At 41.5% G+C, this 15,637-nt stretch overlaps 1 protein-coding gene across 1 annotated transcript; it reads right to left on the minus strand.

Annotated features, from left to right (window-relative positions):
- Positions 1-442: 442 nt before the first annotated feature.
- Positions 443-15,522, minus strand: TRIM37 (tripartite motif containing 37; the record flags this gene model as incomplete). Its single annotated transcript, XM_010194336.1, has 15 exons — positions 443-531; positions 1,317-1,469; positions 3,144-3,262; positions 3,923-4,109; positions 5,158-5,286; positions 5,958-6,269; positions 8,352-8,552; positions 9,982-10,079; positions 10,793-10,929; positions 11,322-11,534; positions 11,767-11,881; positions 12,621-12,800; positions 13,274-13,350; positions 14,878-14,959; positions 15,400-15,522. Coding segments are annotated over 15 exons (2,215 nt in total), but the record flags the coding sequence as incomplete, so codon positions are not given.
- Positions 15,523-15,637: the final 115 nt, after the last annotated feature.

The raw sequence follows: 15,637 nt of genomic DNA on the forward strand, positions 1-15,637 counted from the left end.
CTTCAGGCCCCGAGTCCCGCCTCTATCTGCTCCAAAGAAAGGCAGCTTTCACTGAAAACCCGCACACTGGGACAGTTTTAAGACACCAAGCAAATACAACCTTAAGAGTTAAAATTTTATGCCAGGTACTTAAATCCAACCAGCGTTTTCTGACAGTTACATAAGCATGCAGAACTCCACCGGCCCTGCCTCAGCCCCGCATCATTGCTACAGGCTGCCTTAAAAAATGGTGATAGCTGCAGAGCCCTGCGAGCCAGGGCAGCCACACAGCAGCAGAGCAGGGGCTCGCTCCTGCGGTCAGACCACAGCAGGTCTGACTGTACCAACACCCGCCCGTCTGCTCAGTCAGACAGACCTTGCCTCCCATCGCTGCAGTGGCACAGGAAAGGTGCAGCCCCAGGGCTACAGCTGCCCCCAGGTCAGCGCAGGCGAGCAGTTACAATTACCTGGTGCTGTCTTCTCCAGTAACAAAGCTGAGATCATCAGGACCAACCTGATCACCCTCTGGGAACATCGAGCACCGCTCTGAGGCTGAAAACAAACAAAACCCCAGTAACCTTTACCAGCCCAGCCATCAGAACACACCAAGTTAACGTCCCATCACCTCGAGGCCCGCTGTGTTGCACTGCATCCCTAATACACCAGTACACGGTGTGCTCGACACAGCGTTACAGACTGCCACAGGGTATTAAATTTAAGATACCCTTAAGTCAAGCACAGATACGAGCAATATTTTGATTCTTCTGATGAGTTGTGAGGTTTCAGTGCCTGCTGCAGATACACAGAAAGGCAGCAAACTCCAGTTACTGAGCCGAGCTGTAAGGCCATAATACAGTGTAGGATGCTTATCCAGGCCAAAAAGCCAACTTCACCTAGCATCAGCTGTCACCTTACAGCTTCTAATTTGATCAGAAAGCTAAAGCTTTTCAAAGAAATGAGATGAGTTTTTGAAACTACACTGAAGTGCTCAGAGCACATTTCTGCCAGTTAAATGCAAACCCACAGCTAAGGCAGTGGTTACCTCCCTGCGATCAGCCCCTTCCCCCAGCCGCTCCTGGAGCGCAGGGATTGGCAGCTCAGAAGGACCAGAGCTGTGGGGCTTTCCAACACCTCCCTGCGAGGCTCACCTAAACTGACTTCTGAAGCCTAGAAAGAGTTCCCCTCTCCCATTTTGGTCTGGTTTTAATTAGGATCCCAAGAGAGGAGTTCCAGATCCTACTGGCACTTGCTAGAGCTTTAATACCTCTACAGCACCACCAGTGATCTCTGCAGCACCCATGGGAGCATTTGGGAAGGGGGTTCACAGTCAGTTCTACCTTCACTTGAGGACTGGACAGAGAAGGCGTGGTTAAAGCCCTCTGAGGCAGTGGTGGCGTCCTCTTGCTCTTCGTTTTCTGTGTCACATTCAATGTCACTGTCACTGCTCATTCCTGGTAGGAGATGAAGGACATGCTTCTGACATACCCCAGCTGGAAAAAAAACAAACAACCCCAAAAAACAAAAACCACAAGGCAAAGTGATGGCAGTAAGATCTATGTAGCTAAGGCATTCAACCTTTTCACATGTAAGAGTTCCCAATATCAAATACCAAGAGCTGGCAGGAGAACGAGAGAAGGAGCATGTTCAGAGCTGAATGTATTTACCAAAGCACAAAGGAATTTGACAGAACAGTGGGTACCAGGTTCAGAAACAGCCTCATTTCACTGTGCAACTTAGCTCGAGAAGGAGCAGTTCCAACCCGTCACCAGCTGAGAGCAGGCTCAGGTGTCCCCAGCTCCTTCCTGGCTGAGCTGCATTCCCCTACCAGCTGCTTTCCAATTAGGACAGAAAAGAAAGGTTGCTTTTTTCTTTTTTTTTTTCCTTTTCTTTTTTTTCTCTTTTTTACAGTTAAGAGGTAGCGTGACCCATGGAGTAGATGTTCCTACCAGACCCTTCAAGCAGCAATACTCTGTTAAAGTCTCACACACAAAAACCCCACGTTTTCCCTAAAACCCTACAAAAAACCCCAACCATCGCTACTGGCTATCAAGGTGGCTTCTTTTGTTCTGCCAGAACTTGAGTGTGCATTGACAGCAGTCAAAACTCTCCCTTTTGTATAGTTCTGCAGGTGGCAAGAGGGGTTTGCTCTGTTCTTTTACTTCTGCAGAGCTGATACTCATTGCTAAGAAAAAGCAAGTAGTTACATGAGATGCCAACTCTACTGTAGATTTTCCTCCGACAGGAAAAAAAAACCCTGTAATATTTATTTCCTGGGGTTTTTAACAATGAAGTATTTCAGTTTTTAAAACATTTTCCTATTAGGCTCTCTGCTATAATAGGAGAGCTGCGGGAGCGCATCACGATCACGCCGCAGTGACTAAGAGCAGAAATTCAGTTTTGTCACTGAGAGACCTTCTGTAAATGCCAACTCCTACACAATATTGCACACTGCAGATAGAGATGGATGCTGGCACCTTAATATAGGCTTTGCGCTACAATTCAGTCATTGAAATTCAAATTAGTGCAGGGGTGGAAGGCAGGAGAGTTTTAGCAATACAAGAAAAACTCTTCTACGTGGACTTTAAAAAAGGCAGTAATATTTTTTTTCCAGCATGGAAAGGATGCAGGAAGGGAGGGGGAAAGTTTCCTCCAAATCTCCAAGGAAACTGGCTTATGCCACAACACCCGACAAATGAAATCCTGGAGAAATTCTAGTGCAGACGTAGAGGCAGTTACCAATGTGGTTGTCCCTGAAGGCAGAAGACTTAAAAGCCAAGGTCACTGGCTACTATTTTAATTAGATAGGCCTTATCTTCAAGGCCAGGCAGCTGAACACCAAAGCAAAGACCTGGAGACATACCCAGAGGTACATAAAAAAGCAGGCAGCGGTCGAGACAAACACACGGCACCATCTAATGTTACCTGCTGGGTCTTCACGTCCTGCTGCACCCAGACACCACTACTGCGACACAGAGATGTTCTCTGCCCATTCAGATTTATACTACAGCAAAGTTCAACAGCCATGAAAACAGGTTTGGGGTTTTGTTTGGGTTCCCCCCCATCCTCCCCTTTTTCTTTCCCCTTCATGCTATTTCTGTTACAGAAAAGGATCATCACAGACAGAGTTGTCACACCGCGTTTGCCCTCTACAACATCGGATTTACCTTCTTCTGGCCCTGCAGAAGCCCCTTCAGAAAGCATACCCTGCAGTTCACCAGTTTCAGAGTTGTTTTCCAGACCAGCTGACTGTGTTCCTTCCGTACGACATCCTTTAGAATTTGATCTTAAGAAAGAATTTAGGAGAAATACAAAAGCCTACATTAGAATTGCAGATTTAATTCAGCTATGGAAACAAATCCTTTTAATGCCACATACAGTTTTACTCATTGTTTAAGTCTCTTGCATATCCAACTAAACTTCCACGTTTGATTGATTTAGAAATATTTTAAATATTTTTTAAAAAAAATTCCAAAAATGGAAACTCTTGCTATCTATTTAAAAAAACCCAAACTAAAACCAAAGCAACTAACAAAAACTGAGTACTCCATTGCACTTTGCTCATGTAGCCAACAGGGAATTCTTATGAAATTGCTGAAAAGTAGAGTCACAGTGAAAAACTTTGTCTTAACTGAGGAAATCGAAAATGATAACCTTCAGTTAGAGAATATTTTGCAAGGAATAGTGGGAAAACAGACTGGCCCTGCCTTTCAAATCAAAGTGTCAGACTACATCCACAGCTGATCAAAATAAAAGAAAAAAAAAGAAAAATTACTTGCAACTGAGTTATAAAACCAGAAATTGATATCCAGAGGGAACAGCAGCAACCAAGTAAACTTCAGAGTAATTTCTCCTCCATGCTACAAGCACCTGGTTTTAGCAGATGGGGATTTTTGCTTTCTAGATCAAGGGAAGGTGGGGGAGGCAAAAAGAATAAACTCCTCACCCTAGAGCACCAACTTTTCTGGTCTTCTCTACAGCAGCTAAGCCATTTAAGCCAGAAACTCCCGCATCGGAATCGGATCCTTCACAAGGCCTTTCCTCTGGCTTTGGCAGCACGTCCGAAGCGCTGCTGCTGGCCAGGGAGCGGGCAGGGTGATGCCGGCTGCTCGGCTTCGAGCTCCCTAAGCCACCTGAGAAAAGAGGAAGAGAAATTCAAAGCACATCCAGCTTTACTTCAAAAGGCTAAACAGCCCCTTGCTGTACACCACCGGTTTGGTTCCAAACATGCCTGTGTCCTTCACTGTCATTTTTCCCAGCTCCAGATGCAAAGCTGTTCGGCTGCAGTAAAGGCAGCATTCCTGGCCTGGGACAGGGGTGAGACTGGGTGCAGAGGTCACACTTACACCATGTAACGACTTTATGGTATTATCAAGTTTCTCACCCAGCCCTTCTATATCTTTTTAGCATTATAAGAAAACAATTGTCATACCCCATTCCTTCTCTGAACACTTGAGAGGAGCAAAATACCAATTCCTGTGTTAGGTATTTCATTTCATTACACTTAAGGGCATTGTGAAACTCAGGAGCAGCAATATCACACAATGCTTTCATTGCATGTATCCAGAGTTTCTTGAAGTCTCTCTAAGTCACAAAATCACACAGAATCACAGAATCTCAGGAGTTGGAAGGGACCTCAAAAGCTCATCCAGTCCAACCCCTGCCAGAGCAGGATCACCCAGACCAGGTCACACAGGAACACGTCCAGGCAGGTTTTGAATGTCTCCAGAGAAGGAGACTCCACAACCTCTCTGGGCAGCCTGGGCCATGCTCTGTCACCCTCACAGTGAAAAAGTTTTTCCTTATGTTCAGGTTGAACCTCCTATGCTCCAGCTTGCACCCACTCCCCCTTGTCCTATCATTTGACAGCCAAACTACTACTTAAGCCTGGTCAGTACTTTTTGATCAATGACTTTCACTGTAAAGTTAGCTCCTGAAACACCTTCAGAGAGATCTGAAGTAACATGTAACACACATATTTATGCTCTGTTTAGATCAACTGCATGGCGCTGTTTCACAGCAGACCAACTATCAAAGGTACGATAACATTAACTGGATTTGAGAAAGGACCCACTCGAGTTTCAGATAAACTTCAGTTTCAAGTAAGAGACTTCTTGAAAAGCTTCTGTACAACAGATGCTCAGATGCATCACATCACACAAATAAAGATGATCTGCTTACCTTCAGAAGTTTGACCATCTCCCTTTAAGCGGAGATTACTGTCCCCACAGTCCATAACTCGTCGTAAAGACAGACTGCCTGCTGCTCCAGAGCGAAGAGGCTTGGGTGAGTTACTTTTCTTATTTGCAGCTGCAAAAATAGAAGTGACAAGTATTTAATTGAACTGCTACAATATTCTGTCCTTTTCCATGTTTTAAGTGAAGTTAAGGTTTATATTAGTCTCATTGCTCATTAACTCCCAATGCTTCATAAAGCTCCTTCCACACCCTTCCTGTCACTGATGGAGGTCAGAGGGAAGCTGAGCTAACTCTGGATGCAGCCAGGACCACACATCATGTTTGCTTGCCTTACACTAAGACACCCTTCAGGAAGGTGTCATCCAGATTGCTTCAGCTGTCATGAAAGCACAAAGGATAAGGACAGGCAAAACCATCCCTTCAGCTCTTAAATTCAAAGTCCAAGGTAACAAAGGATGTCAAAAGCGAGTGTGAAAGGCAGGTTATGGGACTCACTGTTCACCACTTCCCAGACTAACTCTGAGCAAGTATGAACCTTGCTGTAGGTGTGCTACTGGTTGCAGAGCAAAAGTTTTGGTGCCTTTGCCAAAGACTGAAACCACTTTCAGTAACATTTACATACTCAAAGGCACTGCAGGTTTTACATTTCTGGATTCTTACAGCTGAACTCGAGTATGTGTAACTACAAAAGGTCTATTTCCAGGGGCCCTGGATATATAAATCACTTTTACAGCTGACTTCTGTAAGAGTGACATTTACATCTCTCCTTTTCTATGTACTTACAATTCCTTATGTAACAGCTGGTAACTGAAGACTTTGTCAGTAGTTCCATTCCTATCTCTTGCAGCTTGCTGCAGCTTTCCGTTCCACAGGCAGCTAAAGCGCCTTGCTCAATGGAGAAGAAGCTGGGTTGTCCATCACACGAGCCAGCATTGCTGCTTCTCACTTCCGATAGTTGGTTCTTTACATCAGACATTTTGCTTCGAACTTCGGCCATCTGACTTTTCAGTCTTTTCAGCACCTTCAGGTCAGGTGGCACGCGCCACATCGCCTGGTGTCTCCGTTGATCTCGATCTTTTAGAGAATAGGATGATGCTTCAAAGGAAAGGTTAAAGAACACAACAGGTAAGTAAAACTCTTCTCAAATAAAAAGACAGAATTTTTAACAGCTATGAGAATTCTCTCTTTTGCTCTGCTATCAAAATAAGGGATAAAGAGGCATTCTGCTGTACTGGTAATGTTTAGGTTGCATGCACTACCTGCACAGCAGATTGTCATTCTCTGCCTGCCATGGAAGAAAACCCCAAAACTTGCTCACTGGAAGAACCAAGGCTCCCAATACCACCACATGAATTCTGATGACAACTGAGTTACTACTCCGTATCACCAGGAAAGCTTGAGTTCACAAGCCTGGTTACCAGTTAATGTCAAATTTGTTACAGGTTTTTATGAAATTTGTTGAGTGTATAAAATTCGCATACCAACAACGTATCATGTTAACACACAGAACTCAAAGAAACCTGAAACTAGGGAAGGAATTCCCTTAAGTACCCAGCACCAGAAGATCAGGTCGAGGAGCTTACCTGAGTAAGCATACATGTCGCTCAGCCAGAAATAGATCACTTCTGATGTCTATTTGAAGCCTCATAAAATCTGTACCCGTTTCACTGCAAATTCAGTTGTTCAAAACTGTAAAGCCAAGTGGCTCTTAGAAAACTTCACCTTGGGAGGTGAAGTCTGGCAAGCTACAAATGTAACAGCAGCTTTCTCTTGGCTGACCGACCTCAATAAGCTCTGGGAACACTGAAACCTTAAGGGAACCTCAGCAAAACAGGTAATTTTAGCTGTGCAGCCAGTAGGTAAAGATGATCAGGAAGCCATTCAACACAACAGGAGAGCTTAATCTTGCTTGAGAAATACAGCAAAGTACAATGCCCTCTCTTCAAGTCCTTTTTCCAGGCAAAGCAGAGTGGAGTTCATGTTCTGTGCTGCCTTCCCTCTTCATACTTACAGAAGTGACTGCCAATTTCGGAAATACGGGTTACATTCAGCTGAAATTAATCTGACTGTTTATGTGACTACATTTAAAAAGCTAATCACAAAGGAACAAATAGCTGGGTTAGCTTTTAGATTCCGTAACACCGACATTGCTGCAGCAAAAGCAAGCATTTATTTCTAGCAAATGGACCATTACTTCTCTTCTGTTAAGTCAAGTCAGCAAATGCTCACTTCAGAATCACCTGAAATAAGATGCTGCGGTATTGGCCCAGCTAGGTCCAAATAAGCATTCATCATGATAAATATATTACTGAGGTTTGACTTAGTTTTATTTCTTCACTTACAAAACAAAAGAAACAAGCAACCTTCAGTAACAGCCACGGGAGTCAGAGCTGGCAGCTATCCTGCTTTTGCTACACATGAAGGTAATTGCTGTTTTCAGTTCAAGAGTCCTGACTGAACCACAAATACTCAAAGTCTTCAATTATTTAAATACCATCACTATTGTTTCCTTCTGACATTTTGATCCATTTTTCTTCCACAAGTGCTTACATGTGCTTTTCCAGCCTTACTATTACACACATTTTTCTAGTTCTAATTTAAATGCCTTTTTCATACAAAAGTAAATTCCAGGATTTATTTTCTTGTTAGCATGCACTATGCTCCTAGTACTCTCAGCCACTAAGTGTATAAACTGTGTGAAGCGAGAGGTGCAACTGCTTTCTCAGCAGATAGCTGTCTGGTGGTGTTTTGTCTTTCAGTGCTAACCCCTTCTAGAAAGGGGCCTTTCATTCATTTCCCACAGTTGTAGTTAAAAAAAACTGCATTAACTGTATCTCTACAATGTTGCTACACAAAACTGACAGCCAGCTCAGCCACAACCCCCAAGAAAAGCCGAGAAGACCCTCCTTGATACACACATCTGTTTATATTTCAGTCACCCGATGTTCTGAAGCTGCGGTCAACCACTAAGACAAAGAATGCGTTAGCGCAAGCAGCAAGACGCAGCATACTGATAAGCACAGCTGAGGATATGAAGCTGAGCTGTCACTGTGGAGGACTGCCTGTCACCCTCTCTTCCCCCCTCTCCTGCTCAAAGCTGCTTCCAACTCTGGAACTGCATTCACAGAGACACTTCCAGGCTGCAATTAAATAATCTGAAGTGTGATGTACAGTTACCTCTGCTCTGCAGAAGAGAGGCAGGTGGACGTGGCTGAAGGCCCCAAAGGTTTTCCATACCACTTCTGTCTTTTAGATCCAACAAGTGGATTAAAATTAAGGGATCTATATCCAGTAAACTGCAACTGGTTGTTGAGCCTAGGGCACTTCCTCCCCGCCTTGAAGGTCTTCCACTGGCACTGGTGTAGCCATGGTTCGTACCTAAGGAAGAGTTGCAGGGAAAGGGTGTGTGTACACATGACACAGGCAATGCATTATTCCCTGTTAAAAACATGACAGAGTTCTACAAGCAGATTAGGAATGAAAACATTCCAAGAAACTTAACAAAAGAGCAGTATTATTTAATGGATTTACAGATTCGAAAGGAATCTGATATGATTCTAACTACAAGTTTGAGCTAAAAAGCACCAGAGGGGGGGAAAAAAAGAAAAAAGAAAGAAGAAAACAGTAGTATTTCACTTCCTATCTTTTATGTATCTCTCTTCATAAACAGAGTTATAAACAGATCAATACAAAGCACACTTGTTCTGAAGAAATGCACATTAACTTTCTAGGTTCCCCCTGCCAGTTAGATTAAGGGGGGGTGGATCTTCAATTAAGCTGAGCTCTGTGTTAAGATGTTCCCACTGCTTAATGGCCAAGGCACTCAAAAGATGATGACAGTCTTCAGAAAAAATAGTTAGATATGTGAGATTAAAATTGTACAGTTTAGTAGAACTCCCTTCCAACATAGACAGGTGATACTACTGACATTCAGACGGGAAAACAGTGGAAGCAGGTAAATGCAAGAAGCTCAAGTGAAGAGATTACATCAGCTTTTACAAATGCAGTTAAAAATTACCTACTTTCCAAAAGCTCCTAAATAAATACTGTTTCCACAGCCACTGTGCTCCTGGCTCCAAAGGCTGTCCTTTCAGAAGGAACAGACACATCCCTCAGCTTCCTACTTCACAAGGAATTTAAGAAGTTTTGGAACAGCAGCTAAAAGCAGGACAGTTCAGGAACTCTGCTTTTCAAGCACTAGCAGACTTCCACAGCAGCATAAACACTTCCGGTGAATGCCACTGCTGATTATCTTTGCCATAAATGCATATACTTATAATCAATATACATATATTTCTTTCAGAATCTTATTAACCTATGGCTAATTTGGGCTACAATCATCTCTAGGCTACAAGACATCTTAGAACACCTTTTCATTATTGCATTTAAAATATATTTCCACTTGACTTGTAAGGATTCTTTACTTTAGTCCCTCCACATACTTCAGGTTTCACAGTGCACTAAAACGTAAGCGAATGCGTCATGCATTCAGAGGCCACCCAGACATCACTAAAAATTTGTCACTCTACTTTCAATCGGAATGGAAGGGTTTTCAAAGAAGCAGAAAAGCCTCCCTCCAACTTTGTATCATTTTTAAACAAGCACATTCAGAAGGTTACTCTTTTTTTATTGAGCCAATGAAATGTTTCTGCTACACTGCAATAATCAGTACAAACCACATGATGCAGCATTTCCAAAAATAGAAATGCCTGCAGAACACGCAGCTTGGTGTCGCTTCCAAGAAGAACAGAGGAAGGAATCCAGCAGCGTTCGCATATATGGGAATTCTGAAGGCTGTTTTTCATACCTGATGCTCCAGGAGTAGCAGCAGCTGCCGCATCCTCCAGGAGATCTCCTTCTTCCAGCTCTATGTTACTGCTATATTCCACGTCATTTTCTCCAGACCTTAGGAGATGAATGGGATGGAAAAAGGAGAATAGAATTATTAGCTTCTGTCAGCTCTTGTTAAACCTTAGGGCACATACCTTCAGAACAACATGAAGCACTGTAAATAGTATTTTCTGCATTCCAAACTACACAAAAAGAATAAATCAAAGTGTGTTAATTAAATGACTGACTCACTAAGAGTCCAAAAGTGTCAAATGTATCTAGACTGTAAAATCTGATCCTGCGAACTTCTATATTTGTACGTGTTACAACACATTCTGCTTTAATTAAGATTCTAGGATTTGAGGTTATCATATCAGTTAAGAAGCTTAAATTGCCTAGTTTAAATAACTGTATTTATCACACTCCTACTACTACAATAACACTTCCTAATACCAAACCTCTCTTCCGTTCCAGTGTAGACACAGATTTCCTCATAGTGTTTTGAGAAAAAACCTTCACAGACTATCACTTGTCAAAGACAGAATACCACACTAAAATAAATGAATAGATCAGAAAGACTGTAACTAGATGACAAAAAATTCAATGTTTAGCGTTAACTCTAGCACCTCATGTTGTTTCCAGTAGAGGAAACACTCCTCACATTGCACTGGAATCCCAAACACCCCATAATTGTGATACAGCAAATGAAACAGTTTCCACTGGAATTAAGATGATTGCCCTGGGAGACAAGGTGATTATCTGAAAGGTGATTATCTTAAGTTACTCACATAGTTTCCTCATCAATATCATTTTCTTCAGTGTTACTAGTTGCTGTTGAACTAGCTGAAGAGCTGCTACCATCAAGGTGGTTCACCTCATCTTCTCCACCAAGATCTATATCCAAGTCACCATCAGAGAGCTCGTGCTATAGGAAAAACAGAGTAAATCTTCACAAAGAAACACTTCTGTGGCACTCTGATGCATTCACCAAAAGCTACGAACAGAAACCCTGTCTCTCCAGAGCATCAAACTATCACACAGGAGTTAGGAGGGTCCCAAAGCACAATAAAAGCTGGTAACAGAGAAGTTGTATTTTTCAGCTGCAACCTGGAAACTTCTTTTTGCGGTGGGATATATTAGCTTTGCCCTGGAACATCTCCCTAGTATCATCTCTCACCGCTAGCTCTCAAGTGTGTTATCTCCTATTTCCACACAGAGGATAAATCTAATTTACATTTCAGAAGTTCACTTATGTTTCTGTTGCTATCCTATCATAAAAAGCTACATACAAAGAGGCAGGAAAAAGACAACTCCTACGTTAAAGTCTTCCTGCTGGATCTTCTCTTCGTCCTCGTCCTTGCTATCTCGTGCTAATCCTGGAGAGGCAACATTCTCAAGTAGTGCTTCAGTGCTTTGCCCAGATTTCTTTGATCTTGTTTCTGGACCATCATCATTCTGGGGACTAAGATGAGTGTCTGGAGGTGAAATGCCTCGTGATTTCTGAGTCCGGGAAAGTTCAATCGCAAGCCTCTTAAATATTAGAGGGATACACAAAAAATATACACAGAAAACAACAATGGAGCATCATCATCAAATCCAGTAAGTGTGCTGACTTCCCTATACACTATTTTAGTAATGCCACTATCAAACTACCAATAGCAACCCAAACACACACACAATTGTCAAACAAACATCATAACCTAAACTAAGTAATTACTGGTCAGTAAAAGGTGATCTTTACATGAATGTACACCCCACTTACTTCTTTAAGGTTATTTATTTGTTGGATATAACTTGTCTGAGCTGCTTCCAATTGAGCAATGTACCAGTGTTGATCTCGGCACTTTTGGAAGAAGGTCGGTGAGCGGACTTGGAACCTTCAAAGGAACATTTAAAAGGGTTTTTGGGGTTTTTTTGGTTGGTTGGTTGGGTTTGTTGTTTGTTTGTTTTGTTTCCCCCTACAAAATCTGAAAAGCCCTGTGTAAGAATATCATATGACCTGAAACATAGCAATGGAATAAACTTAACAGACACCATGTACTTCAGTACTCAGTATCCTGAACGCACTGAACGGCAACAGCGAGTATTTTGTACGAGAAGTATAAAAGTATATAGAAGAGGTTGTTATCTTCACAAACCAACGCTAACAAAATTAACATGCTACAAAGCATTCAACAGAAGCAGTAGGACTGTACACAGAGTATTTGAAGTGGATGGATAAAAGTCCTATATTTTGTCATAACACTGCAATTCCCACTGACAGCATTAGTTCTCTTACGTTACAAACTTCCTTCATTCCCAAAGTTCTCTTACGCTCACTACAACTGTTTCTAAAAGAAAACAGCCTTTTCCTTTAATTCTGTTAGCTATAGATCTCCAACCCAGGCTTATTAGTGTCAAGCATCGCTGCTTCTCAAAGAAACAGAAGTACTTAGTTTCTACAACTCCCTTCAGCACATTTTCTTCTTTAAAGCTTATGACAGTGAAATCCATTTATGACAAAACATGTCACAATTATTTTAAGTTCAACTACTTAATTATTTCCTATTTCAGCAGTAGGTGTGATACTTTGTGAAACGATAGCAGAAAAGAGCCCCACTAAGTTGTATTCCTTACCTTAGGATCACAGTGTCATTTTGCCGGTTCAAATAGCCTTCATTGGCAAGCAAGTCTAAACGAAAGAATCTGTTGTAACCCCAGCATTCTCCAACTTCAAAATCGGAGGCAAACTCTCGAATTATGTTTTTAGTGGGGTCGTTGGTGGACTGGTGAACCATTTCTACACGGTACTCATACCTATGCAGGGGAAGATCACAGGGTATTAATACCAAAACACAGACGTCAGAATTGCCGACTGTCAATTTAACAGAACTGCACTTCCTGGGAGGCTTGCAGGCCCAGCTGAAGAGGTGATTCAGTCTCAAAGTTTTTACTGAAAACTTACATAAACAGTACAAGAGGGGAGAAAGTAGTAGCAGGGAGTAAAGTGGTAAACCAACTCTAGGACTGAATACTAGGAGACATATACTCTGTTTTTTTCGCCAGCTTGCTTTTTATCTTGAGAAAGCCACTGAGTAACAGCTTTAAAAGATTATCTTTGAGCATGACTCAAAGCTCAATTGACAACAGAAATCTCGCTGTTCTTTTCAAGAGGGCTCTGCGTCAATCCCTAGAAACACTACAGAACTTGACGTCCTTCCTTGCAAACCTTCCCAGACACTTCACCAATAGCAAAAGAGAATGGCCGCTCCTACCACAGGTTCGCTTACTTGGATGTCTCTGGCAATCCAGCTGACAGCTCCAAGAACACAGACAGGTAGTAGCCCCGTACTACTCCATTGCCATCCTTGAAACAAACAAAACTGAAATTAATTTAAAAAAAAAAATCAAAAACCAGGAAAAAACCAAAGCAAGAAACAAAACACCTCGATATACCCCTGAAGTTTAAAAAACAGCTTCAATCTATATTGAGTTTGCAGCAGTTGTTTACTTCGCATGCTACAGTTTTGATTTTTAAGTCTTCTGTGACCCAAAATTTGTACTTTAACTTGAATCAACATAGAGTTTGCATCTGGAAGCACATATGTATTGGTATTTCAGACAGACATCTCAAAACAGAGCTTTATTTACTCTATTAATATTTTGGGGATTCAATTAAGTGGAAGACTTAGACAAACACTTGTCAACGTATCGCAAAAACCATTTATTTCACGTATAGAAAAAGCAGTGAAAATAAGCTTATAAAATCTACTTAGCAGTTTGTTATAGTCCAATTCTTAAATTCTCAACATGAAAACAGCCCAGGTTAAACATTAGTCTGAAATATTTTACATACAGCTGCATTTCAAAGCCACTCTGTTTTTGAAAGAAGAGCAATTTCTTTAGAAAAAACATGCAATGTGAAAAAGTTAGGTCAGTTAACTTAGAAACTACATTAGAATCACCAGAAATCAAGGAAAAAAATATGGCAAAACCTCCATCGCACTCACCTTGATCAAAGATGAAGAATGGCTCAACTTGAATCCTCTAGGTTGAAGAAATATTTCAACTTACCATTTAAAAAATAAATTTTTATGCCTTCTGACAGCACACCTTACGTAGTCACTCGAATTTACAACATTCTGAAAACTTACACAGGGTCTACCTCTGCACTGCAATACAATTCTGTGCATCTGTGGACTTAACAGATCAATCCAGTTCTCTGAAGATGCTGTGTAAATCACTAACAAACAGAACTTGGACTCCACCACTAAACACCTCTTTCTCCAAACAGCTGTAGCAGCAGCCAGAGCTTCCTGGAAGCACTGACCAGCCTAGCTGACTGTACGACAATCACATCTTGTGCACTCCAGCACTGATAGAGACATTGTTTCTGAAGTCTGAATGTTCAGCCCACTGAAAGGACATGAGTACAATACAGATGCTTTTAAAGTCAGCATTTGAGAACTGGATGCACAGTCAAACATATTCTCCTTCAACTAATACTTTGTCCTCCTCACAACTTCCCAGGTAATTATTCATAAATATGGTAAGTTATTCTAGACCTCAGTTCTTCAAAGAAACATCTGCAAAAACCACTCAGATAGTAAAAAACATCTATTCAAGTTTCTATGGTATATTTGTAAAACCCATTTTTAATTGCTTTTAAATTAACCAAGCTACCCATGGTGAGAACGGTGACACTGGCTATCTGGAGGCAGAGGCAACACTCCAGTGCCTGATGATCAACTACAACCTCATTACATTCTTTTCATACAGCTTTTTGCATACAACATGAGAAGAGACTGACTAATGTTTCCTTACAAGTGAAGTGTATGAGTGCTGGTTAAGTGTTTTGGAAGGGATAACAACTCTAGTTGAAAATATAACTCACTGGATAAACTTTTAACCTCCAGCAAAGTCCTGACACTTGAAGAGGTGGACTGTAAACAGGATCTGCTCGCTGACGCAGCGTACTATTGAGAAAGGAAAAAAAAAATTGCTATTGAGACAAAGCAAAACTGTCCATGAAATAGCAAGCCGCACATACACTTACACTCTTACACTCTAGAGCCACCCTTCTTGCTGCACAGAACATGTAGCAGCACGTGAGGCCCATGCAAAATGTTCAGTGTCCATACAAACAGATGTATTCCTTACAAAATTATTTAATCTTTTTAAAAAAGAAAAATAAGTAGTCTGCCTTTATCATGGAAAATATTTTAAGCTAACAGTTTAGCTAGGGTTAATTGTTGTTCACCTGGTAAAAAAGAAATTTTTGATTGAATTCCTATAACTTAGTTCATATCTACAGTTTTCTGTAGAGACTATTCTACGTTTTAAAGAATACTACTCATGGATGGAAGAAACAGAAAAAGCTTCCCCATAGTCACAGTAATTTAAGATACATTCTTACCTGAAGTTTTCCAAGACAAACGTAGTTGAGTCATAGGCTGGAACCAATTCACTGAGGAAGAGCAGAAAAAACAAATATATTAGAGTTGGGTAACATGACATTAAAAATCCCAACTTTTGGAATCTTCAGAAGCATTTACAATGATTTAATTCACCAGAGCCACTGAAATTCACTAGAACTGCACTAGGTTATTTCAACAGTTCCGAAAACTCCATTTCTAAGCCTTCTCCCCAGTACC

This window comes from Mesitornis unicolor, unplaced genomic scaffold, assembly GCF_000695765.1.
Source record: "Mesitornis unicolor isolate BGI_N332 unplaced genomic scaffold, ASM69576v1 scaffold5641, whole genome shotgun sequence".
In the NCBI taxonomy this organism is placed as follows: Eukaryota; Metazoa; Chordata; class Aves; order Mesitornithiformes; family Mesitornithidae; genus Mesitornis; species Mesitornis unicolor.